The 10,523-nt window shown below is 58.1% G+C and overlaps 1 protein-coding gene across 1 annotated transcript; it reads right to left on the reverse strand.

The window, feature by feature from the left end:
* Positions 1-313: 313 nt before the first annotated feature.
* Positions 314-7,403, reverse strand: CDHR4 (cadherin related family member 4). Its single transcript, XM_045297711.1, has 19 exons — positions 7,355-7,403; positions 6,820-7,007; positions 6,550-6,712; positions 6,374-6,471; positions 5,801-5,911; positions 4,922-5,025; positions 4,667-4,803; positions 4,267-4,450; positions 4,005-4,158; positions 3,745-3,838; positions 3,242-3,445; positions 3,023-3,162; positions 2,653-2,803; positions 2,152-2,372; positions 1,779-1,918; positions 1,302-1,358; positions 1,112-1,199; positions 943-970; positions 314-454 (listed from the first exon to the last, which is right to left on the reverse strand). Exons 1-19 carry the CDS (start codon positions 7,401-7,403, stop codon positions 399-401), a joined length of 2,367 nt encoding a protein of 788 aa, XP_045153646.1. The 3' UTR covers positions 314-398.
* Positions 7,404-10,523: the final 3,120 nt, after the last annotated feature.

Below are 10,523 nucleotides of genomic sequence, written 5' to 3' on the forward strand. Positions count from 1 at the left end.
TCCCGGGAAGTTGTTCAAATGGTAACACTGTCCGCCACTCGGAGAGAACAAGAAACCCCACTGCTCTCCCTGTCTGCCTGAGGAGGTGGCTTCTGAGGGGACAGGTTGCTGGAGGGGCCTCCCCCCTCCTCAGTCACTGACCAGGGTCACAGCCACTTCCATGAAACATCAATCAGAGTCCCATCTAATGCCTCCTCCAAAGGAAAATACCCCTACCCCTACCCCAGTGTGCCCACAGGGAGGGCATTCTCCACGCAAGAAAAAGGAATCCCAGAGCTGGGCCTCTCCCTCATGTGCACCATCAGGCCGAGACTTCTCTCTCTGCCATTTTATTGAAACCCCCAGCCCCTGACCGCGTGAAGAAGCAATTCCGTTGCGAGTGGGGCAGCTCTTTGACCTCAGAGCCAGTGCCAGGCCCCGGTGCGTGTGTTGAACAGGTAATCTCTGCCCGTACCTGAGCCCCGGTGGTGACGAGAAAGAAAGAGCAAACACGGGCTCAGCACAGCTGGCCCCTTCCATTCAACGCAGGGGGCAGGGGGTTCAGGACCCTTGGTGTGACCCTCCCCCCTGAACGAGGCCCCAACTTGTTCCCCTTCCGCCCTTTGTATCTCAGTAAGTTCTGAGGCCTGGCTCAGATTCTATATGTTACGTATCACTGTGCCAACATTCATTAACGGGGGCCCCTCCCTTTATGCTGCCTTCCCCGTGGGCAGGAGCTAGACCGGGTCTGGAGCATCTGCTTGTACCACAGGGGTCTAACACACACAGGCTGTGGGGTACAGTGGGGGAGAGGGGTCACTAGTTGAAGCGTGCCAGGGAGAGCAGGCCCTATTCCAGGAAAGACGCGTGGTGGTGGTGGAAGGAGATAGGAAGACAGGCAGGATGCAGAGGGGAGGTGGGCCCAGGTAAAGAATAGTTCAATTTGGGAAAAGGCTGACTTACAGGGGTCCTGTGCTCTGCCATCAAAAGCCTGCTGAAAGGAAGAAGGAAAAGGTACCGCCAGGTGGCCTTTGACCTAGCCCCTAAGGATCCAGGGATCCCACCTGCCCCCTCCACCCTGAGAGCCCTGGGGTGGGTGCGCCATGGGAACCACCACCATGGGTTGCCATACCAGGCTCGTGATGCTGTTGGGTCCCTGGGGCATCTCCATCCTCGGTGACTCCATGAGCCCCTCGGTGGGACCTTCAGTTCTCCGGACACTGGGACACAGTAGGAGCAAGAGCACAGGGTAAGCTACTGGCTCCCAGAATGAGTTCAAGGGCTCTCAGGGGCTGAGGTGAGTAAGAATCAGTGCAGCTGACCTGTTCGGTAGCAGACCCTGGGCTGGTTTCTTGGGCATCTGAAACCCCTGGGCCGCCCTACAATGCCAGGAGGAGGGACCAGGCAGTGAGGGCAATGGGCCTAGAACTTCCAGGAATGGGCATCACTCACTTGCCTCTTTCTATTGGAGACACCCAATGTGATTGATGCCCATCTTTGCACCCCACCTTCCCCTGGTCTCAACCCTGTGCCCACAGGAACGCTAGAGTCTCCAGGGACAGGGCGGGTTTCAAGTAGGGGTCAGACACCATGCATAGAAGTGAATACACACCTGGGCCGAGAGGTGCCTCCCAGTGCCGCTCTGACACTAATCCTGAAGATCTCAGAGGGAAGGTAGCCCTCCTCAATAGGATCAGTTTGCCAACACCATCAACTGGGACATCGTCACCAAATCTCCTTGGGTGAAACCATCTAGCCACAGGCAGGGTTCACAGGAGGTACACGGTAAGGAGCCCTACCTTCTGAGGAGCCTGCTGAGGAGCCAGCCCAGAGCCAAGAGGAGAAGAGCGCCAGTCACAGTCAGCACCACCACAAACCAGGCCTCCGGCTGCCAGAAAGCCTCTGTGTCGGTCACAAGCAGGGGGGTCATCGAAGTAAGCTGAAATGGAAGTCTCAACCTCAATGCTGCCCCCACCAAACATCCAGACCCCACACTGGTCCGACTCCTCCATGGGGTGGGCCATGCTATGCCGCAGATCCATTTGTCTGTATTCACAGGGTCTCTGGACCGATGCTTCCCTCTTCAATGTCTGAGAAACTGGGTCTTCTCTCAGCCTCCGTGTTCCTTTCCCCCCACCCCACCCCATCCCGGGGCAGGAGGGCTGTGCTCACTGTGGCTCTGCGCGTGCTGGGAGCCACTGTGCTGGCCCTCCAGGGCACCAGATGCACAATGACAGTCGCTGTGGTGCTAAGGTGGGGGGCAGTGGGACCTGCATCGGCTACACGGATCAACAGCTCGTAGGTACGGGGCTGCGGTGACCAGGGGGCGCCCGACACGACACCGCTGTGCACCAGGACAGCCCCTTGCAGGCTGAATCGGCTCTGGCTATTCCCTGCAAGCAGAGTAACAAGAGGAGGGGGCCATTCCTGGCCTTTCTCCATAGCCTAGTATAGTGGTTCTCAACCTTCCCCATGCTTCGACCCTTTCAGACAGTGTGTTATGTTGTGGTGACCCCGCCCCCAACCATAACATTATTTTCGTTGTTACTTCAGCACTGTCATTTTGCTACTGTGATGAAGTGGGCGACCTCTGTGAAAGGGTCGTTCAACCCCCAAAGGGCTCACGACCAACAGGTTGAGAACCGCTGGCCTAGTGGGCCTGGTGGCCCTTACCTCCCACAATGTTATAGGAGAAGGCCAGGCGCTGAGGTTCCTGGGGGATCCGGCATGACACCTTGGTCACTTCCACACTCTGACCGTGAAATGCGTGGATGGTGAGTTCTTGGAATGGGGGCTCACACTCGGGTGCATGGTCATTCACGTCCTGCAAAACGGCAGCCAGGCAGGGGTAAGGGAGCCCACTCCACAAATCACCGGGCCACCCCTCAACTCCCTCCCACCACCACCAGAGACCAGAGCTTGCCGCAGGGAAGGCCTACCCCTCTCCAGTGGACCAACCGATACAACGGAGGGATAGAGTAGAAAAAACAGCTAGGAAAGCCTAGTCTTTCTGATTCCCTCCAAGGGTCTCGAGGTCAATTACCTCCACTTCGATAGTAATGGTGCAGGAGCCAGTGTGGTGGTTGGTGGGGTCCTGGTCTTGGTCATGGTCAAGCACCTGGACTGTAAGCCTGTACAACCTCTGCCTCTCATAGTCCAGAGGCCCCAGGAGGCGGACCTCCCCTAGAAGGAGCAGCCATGGCCTCAGCCTGCAGAGCCGCCTCAGGCCCACCCGTCCACGCCGGCCCTGGGATGAGCGTACCATTGCGACGGTCCACAGTAAAGACAGCAGGCCCACCGGAGGCGTCGTACTCAATGTTCCCATGCGGGTAATCCATATCCGTGCCCACCACGGAGCCCAGGAGCGTGTGGGGCCTTGCATTCTCACGAACTCGGAGGATACTTGGGGCACAGGTTGGAGAGAACTCATTGATGGGTGTCACCGTCACCACCACTGGTATCTCAGCTGTGAGACATGAGCCAATCAAGGAAGTGACCCTTTGTCCCCAGCCCCACCCTAGAGACCTAAGAGGGGCTGGGCTACAGCTCTCTCCTCTCGTGAGTCCAAGGAAGGGGCTATGCCCACCCCCTCACCCCAGGGGCCTGGAAGCAGGCTAACTTGCTGGCACGGAGTTTGGGGTTTCCCTGGTCCTGATCATCTGCAAGGGGGTTCAGGGGCCGGGACAGGGTAATATGATCCTGTCCTGGATTTCCGGCAGGGGTTTTGTCCAAGGTAGCACGGTCCAGTCTAGGAGGGCCACTCACTGGTCATTGGAGGCTGTCCATCATCAAGCACTAGAATGGAGGCGCTAAGCTGGAAACAGGGCCCGGGGCTGTCACAGTCCAGCGTTGTGTTCACCTGGCCAGAGGAGCTAGAGAGTAAGGCCCGGAGCACTGGCTGCGTCCAGTTCACTGCACCACCACTCCCCCTGCCCCTACTGCCGCTGCCCCTAGACTTCTACAAGCCCTGACCCCTTCTTGCATCAAGCACCCTGCATGTTGGTCTGGGGGTGGGAGCTGGGCACCTCCAGGACCCTGTCTTGAAGGCAGAGGCTGGCCGGGTCCCGAGGGCTGTGGACCCACAGCTGATAGTTGAGGGCAGCACCGGGTGAGTCGGGGTCAGTACAGGTGAAGGTGTCTAGCACGGTGCCCACAGAAGCAGTCTCTGGGATTTGAGTCCTAGGAGTAGAGGGTGGGCAGCAGAGATGGGCAGGGCTCAGCGAGGCCCATGAGCCCTAGTCTTCCTCCCGAAGCCCTGGTAGGTAAAGCTCCCAGACAGGCACTTACACTAGCAGCGCCGGGAGGCAGCGCGGGGGCCAGCGGTTTACCGCCTGCACCGAGATGCTGAGGTCGAGCTCGGCGCTGGCCCACGGCCACTGTCGCTGGAAGGCCTTCACCTGCAGCCTGGTGACCGCTGCGCCTGGATCCCGAGCCAACTCCAGGGGTGCGGTCAGCCGGATGGCTCCATCCGCTGGGCAGGGTGAGGCTGGGGGACTCAGAGTCCTGACCCCTGCCCCTCTGCTCAGCCCTCTCCCGGTGCCCCACCAGGTCAGCAGAGCAGGGAGGCCACTGAGCTTGGCTGTATTGGCCAGGCCTGAAAACCCGACCTATGCCATCCTGGGTCTGACCCAGCCACAGAGCGCAGAGGCATCCCCGTCTCCCCCCTCTAGACCCTCCTGACCCTCACCATATCCGATGGAGAAGCGGGGACAGGGCACCGGGGAAACGATTTCATAGCGCACATGGAAGCCATGGGCCCAGACCCGAGCCACTTCACTTCCGGGGCCTTGCGTCTCGGGGATGGTGATGTTCCGTGGCTGTTCCCTGGGCCAAAGGGACTCACTGGCTCCCACCTGGTAGACCTGTCCTTGCCCATACCCTTCCCCTTATCCTGGGGTCAGGTCTGGCCCCATCCACTGTTCCCAGGGTCGAGGAACCTTACGGAAAGGAGACCTGACTGGAGGGAACCGGCAACACCTTCACTGTCAGCATCCCTTGGCAGTTCCGGCCTTGTCCAAAGGTCACGGAGATCCGCAGAGGGAAGTCCTATGGTGTACACAGAACAGACCGGGAGCCGTGGGGGTGGGGGTCCTTCTGTATGCTGGTGTCCACTCCCTGACTCAAGACCCCCAGACCCTCACCATCCATCCCCTTGACCAATTACTCTTTAACACGTGTTCTTTTAAGCCCCGTTCTTTTGGCCCGGACCATCTCTTAGGAGAGTAAGAGCCCTAGAGTGATAACCTGAGGCCTTAACACCATGCATTCATATCTTGGGGTTGCTAGCAGCCAGTCACCAAGAGAAATTTTAAGGAAGGACCTTTGCACCTCTTCCACAGGGCCACTGTGCCCGGAGCAGTCTCTTTCTATGCCTGCCCTAAACACTCCCGTTGCTCTTAGAGCAGCAGTTCTCAACCTGTGGGTCCTGACCCATTTGACCTTTTCACAGGGGTTGCCTAATACCTCCTGCATATCAAATATTTACATTACAGTAGCACACTTCAAGCGATGAAGTAGCAACGAAAATAATGTCATGGTTGGGGGCTCATCACAACATGAGGAACTGTGTTAAAGGGTCGAGGCATGAGGAAGGTTGAGAACCTCTGCCTTAGAGCCACTGCGAGCTCCAAGAAGCAGGGGCCCCCTCTTTCTGGATTCCATAGCAGCCCATGGTGGGGCCAGCAGGTGCGCAGCACAGGCCAGGTCTGGAGGAGGCAGTATAGTTGAAAATGCCATGCACAAACCAACCTCCAGGAGGTGGAGTCCCTGCCCATCATATGCCCCGCCCAGGGGTATGCCCCAGGTCCCAGGTCTTGCTCACCTTTCCAGCCTGGCCTTTGAGGCCCTGGGAGGGCGCCTGCAACCATCCCTGATTGTTGATGGTGAAAGACCCAGGGAAGTGTGGAGGGTCCTGGGCGCTAATGATGCTCATCTGACAGAACAGAGATGCTGAAGGCCCCACCCACGCGCACCTGTCCCAATCCTCCACCAACCTGGCAGGTACCTGTCCCACCCAGCTCACTTGTGCTCCCTCATTGGCCCTCCGCTGAACCTGAACTCTCCTCGTGGCACCTAGCCCTTGGCCTCTCTGCTTTTACACCAATTCTCTTGTGTGTGTTTTAAGCTACATTTGGGGGGGGAGGGGTAATACAGGTGATACAGAATTGTCACAGAACACTCGGAACATGCAAGAGGACTTGACAGAGCTCAACTTCTGAGACGTCCCTGTTGACACAGGCAGGGTCTGGAGGGTGCCTGGGTCCCACTGAGGCTCAGCTGTGCACAAAGAGTTGCTCAGGCAGGCAGGGCCTGAGCTCTGTTTCCCTGTTTCCCCCCACCCCCTACCTGCCGCTGCCCTCGACTGACTCTTCTCTGCCCCTTATGCTGGACTCACCTGCACCTGGGGCCCCTGGAGTTCCAGGCCTGGGAGCAGTAGTGTGTACAGGTGAGCTCCCGGGGTGACGCTCTCCCGCACCTGAATGATTTCCTCAGCTGACCAGAGGAGAGGTTGGGGGGAGGGCTCTGTTCAGGCTGGGCCTACCCACCCCGGCCTGTTGCCCGCAGCCTCACCTGGGCTGGCAAACAGGCCAGCACACTGGACACGACTGAGGTCCCGCTGCACATCCAAAAACAGCGGGCCCTCCGTCACGTGGGTGCCACATGTGAATCGCAACTGCAGTTCGTAGTGGTTCACCGAGAGGGCATCCAGCCGGACTGAGCTGCTGAGGGTCACCTGTGGCAGGTGGGCAGCGCTATGTGGTGGGCAGGAGTCTCAACTTTGGGAATTTCAGGTCTCCTGTGTCCCGTCCCCACTGTGCCCAGCTGTGCCTATGGCCATACCTTGCCCACATAGTAGGTGCTTTGCCACCTGGTCAGACTGGGCGGGTTGAAGAAGGTGGTGGGTGGCTTCACGGAAAGCAGCTCCAGGACGGGCGTGAAGGAGGAGCAGTTGAAGGAGAATGACTGGAGGTCCGAGCCAGGACCCAGGCTCTCGGAGATATTCATGGACCAGGGCAAGCCGTGCAGGTCTGTGAGCGCAGATCATTCGGGCCAAAGTCCTTCCCCCTACCCCCACCATGCCCCCAGAAGCACACGCATGCGCAGAACCCTGCCTCCCCCGCTGCATTCAGGCAACCTTCGGAAGTGGGGGGGCAAGCAGCCAAGGCCCTTCAAGTGCGGGTTAGCTCACTACGTAGACTTGGGCGGGAGAGCGACCGAGATGAGGAATAAAGGGCAGAGGATCACACCCTTCCCTTTCCTGGCTCTCCCCTAGATCCTGTGCCCCACAGTAGCCTTTCCCAGAAGGGCTGGAATTCCACCATTCGGGTGCAGGTAGGAGTGAGAAACGGGGCTTCCCCTCCACCCATATTCTCACCAGGGATACCCAGCATGAAAAGAAGCACTAGGGACCGGAGCAGCGGCATGGTGGCCCGAAGACACGACGGAGGAGGCTCCGGAAGATTAGATGTGTTTGTCGGACCCACCCAGTTGCCAAGTCAGTTGCTTAGACACAGTTGGGCAGGCATGACTCCTGGGTTGCCCAGATCCCAGCCCCGCCCACGCCTTGTACCGGAGCTGGAGCTGCCAGTCAGGAGCTGAGAGGCTCAGACAATCCCATGTCCTGCTATTCCCCCAATCCATCCATTACCACCACTTTAGTGGGTGTGAAAGAAGGAAGATAAAGCTTTAGATGGGTAAACAGAGGCTTGGAAAATCCTGACCACTCAGTCCTTGAAGACAGAGCCGGCAAAGTACAGCACCCGGGAAGACAGCGCCTGGGATCTGCTATCTTCAACACAGAGCGTGACCACTAGCTCTCGCCTCGCTGTCCCTCACTATCACACAATCAGTGTGGTAGTCCCTCACTATCAATTGGTGCATGGAATCTGAGTCCAGCCGCCAGCACAATCTCACAAAAGTTGTCTGCACTCCACAAGGCAAAGGAACCCCTGGGGTAGAAATAAAAAGAGCAGTTCTCTCTGGGATGGTCAACAGGAGAGGACACCAGATGCCCTCTCAGGGTCTGGGGGCATTCTGCAGCCTACAGGGGTCTACGGATCTCAACATGTACTAAGCTGTGCTTCTGAAACCCGAAAAAACAAACTCATCGTCATGGCACCAATCCCATCGCACGGCCACCCTACAGATCTGCCCAGAGGGGTCCAAGGCTGTAAGCTTGACAGAAGCAGACGGCCTCATCTTTTGTCCAGGGAGTGACTGGTGGGTCAGAACCACTGACCTTTCGGTTAGAAGCTGAGTGCTTCACCCCGGCAACACAAGTGTTCCTTGAAACTTTTAAAATTTGTCCATTTATTGTATTTATGTTATATGTCCTTTTTTTTAATGACTCCACTTAACACTTCCCAATTCTTCACCTTTTATTCTTTTCTCTATAGACTCCAGTCAGGTTGGCCCCACCGTTCACAAAACTTCCCTGAGCATGCTCTCTGGTCTCCCACCTCTCCGGGCTCACTCCTGTCCACCTCCTTTCCTGGTTTGGCTTCATCTTTTCAACCTCCTAACAGTGCAGTGTTTGGGGACTCCTTCCCGGCTGCTGCCCTCCTCTGCCCCGGTGTCTCTCAAAGGGGGTGATACGGGTGGAAGTGATGGGTGGGGGATTGCCTAAAGTGGAACAATCCAGGGGCCATCAAAGCAGGTCCTGGATTACGGGCTAGTGTACAAAAGTTTTTAATTGCCACCGGGTGCTGAGTAACTTTTTTTTTTAAGAGGGTGGGAGGCCAAAGAAATGTGGAAACCTATGGTCTTGACTCATATCCTCTCATCTCCCAGAGCCATGGGTCCAGTGCTTGCCTCTTTCCCAAGCTCCAGAGTCACACACCCAGCAGCCAACCCTGCATTCCCTCTAGAATGTCTAGCAGACTGCTCAAGTGTACAAGTGATGATTTTATTTTCCTCCACAAACTCATTCTTCCCTAGTCTTTCCCCAGATTGGTGCCTGGCCATGCCATCTGATCAGTCGTTCAGGCCAGAAATCTAGCCAAGCTTGATTTCAGGTTCAAAACCTTTCCCAGACTGATCCCTTCCTTGTACCTGCTCCTTCAAGGTCCAGGCCAAGCCTCTCCCTTGCCTGGATTAAGAATTCAGAGTTGAAACTGCAGCAGCCAGAATTAGTTAAACAGGGGCAGGGCCGGGTCATTCCCTGCTCAGAAGACCTCAGTGCTCCCCTGAACTCCCAAGACAAACCCCGCATTTCTCTCCAAGGGTGTAGGGAGGCTGGTTTTGTTAACTACCCCGCCCCTGTCCGTCCCTCAACCATCAGTCACAAAGACTTTGGTTTCTCTGCTGTCTAACTTCACTCCTGTCTCTACACGGGCTGTCTCTCCACCTAAAATGCTCCTCCTTCCAGTTTGCTGCATGGTGGTTCGCCCAGATCCCATCCTTAAGACTACCTCCTCTTAGAGCCCCCTCCCCAAGCTAGCTATCCACGGTCCCCTTCGTTAGTGTCCTCTCTGCTGATGCATCTGTTGAATCTCCAGGTAGATGGGACCCTTGAAGTGAGCATCCCATCAGGAGTCCTCCAGGAGTCCCACCCTGGCCATCCCGGCCGATGAGTGCCACCCCAGCCCCACTCCCACCGACCATCCTCGGTGCTCGGTGTTCATGCGACCCGACAGTGCAGCGGCTGCACGCGAGGCTAACCCCCGCTCCCCACCAGGGGGCGCCCCAGCCTAGGCCGGCCCAGAAGTGCGTCGGAGTGGGCGGGGCTTGTCCCGGGCCGGGGACCTCCCTCACGTTAAAGCCAAGTTCCGCAACCTCCCTTCCCCGAACCCCCCAAGGGCCGGTTGCACACCCCTCCCTTCCAACGACTGTCGAGGTCCAATGGACTGGGGTTCAGGCGGGGCCCAACCACCCGGGACGCTCACTGCCCGGCAATGACGGCACGTGGGCGCCCCCGGGGACCCCCGCGCGGTCGCTGACGGAGCCTCGGTCGGAGGAACCGCTATTCTACCCTGGGACAGACGGGCAAGCTGAGGCAGCCGCGGGGCAGAGAACTGTCCTGGGCCACTCCGCGAAGAAGCCTGGTCAGCTCGGTCACTCAGAAGGTCGTGGGGCTGAGGGGCTGGGGTCGGATCCCACCCAGGTCCCAACTCCACCCCCGCCTCTCCTCCCGAGCGGGCCGAAAGGCGAAAGGAGGCGCCAGGTCCCCGCCCCCGCAGGCCGGAGGGGCGGGGTCTTACACGCATGCGCAGAACCCTGCCTCCCCCGCTGCATTCAGGCAACCTTCGGAAGTGGGGGGGCAAGCAGCCAAGGCCCTTCAAGTGCGGGTTAGCTCACTACGTAGACTTGGGCGGGAGAGCGACCGAGATGAGGAATAAAGGGCAGAGGATCACACCCTTCCCTTTCCTGGCTCTCCCCTAGATCCTGTGCCCCACAGTAGCCTTTCCCAGAAGGGCTGGAATTCCACCATTCGAGTGCAGGTAGGAGTGAGAAACGGGGCTTCCCCTCCCCCCAGATTCTCACCAGGGATACCCAGCATGAAAAGAAGCACTAGGGACCGGAGCAGCGGCATGGTGGCCCGAAGA

This window comes from Echinops telfairi, unplaced genomic scaffold (genome assembly GCF_000313985.2).
Source record: "Echinops telfairi isolate 266 unplaced genomic scaffold, ASM31398v2 ScPeMD7_7420;HRSCAF=8458, whole genome shotgun sequence".
NCBI lineage: Eukaryota > Metazoa > Chordata > Mammalia > Afrosoricida > Tenrecidae > Echinops > Echinops telfairi.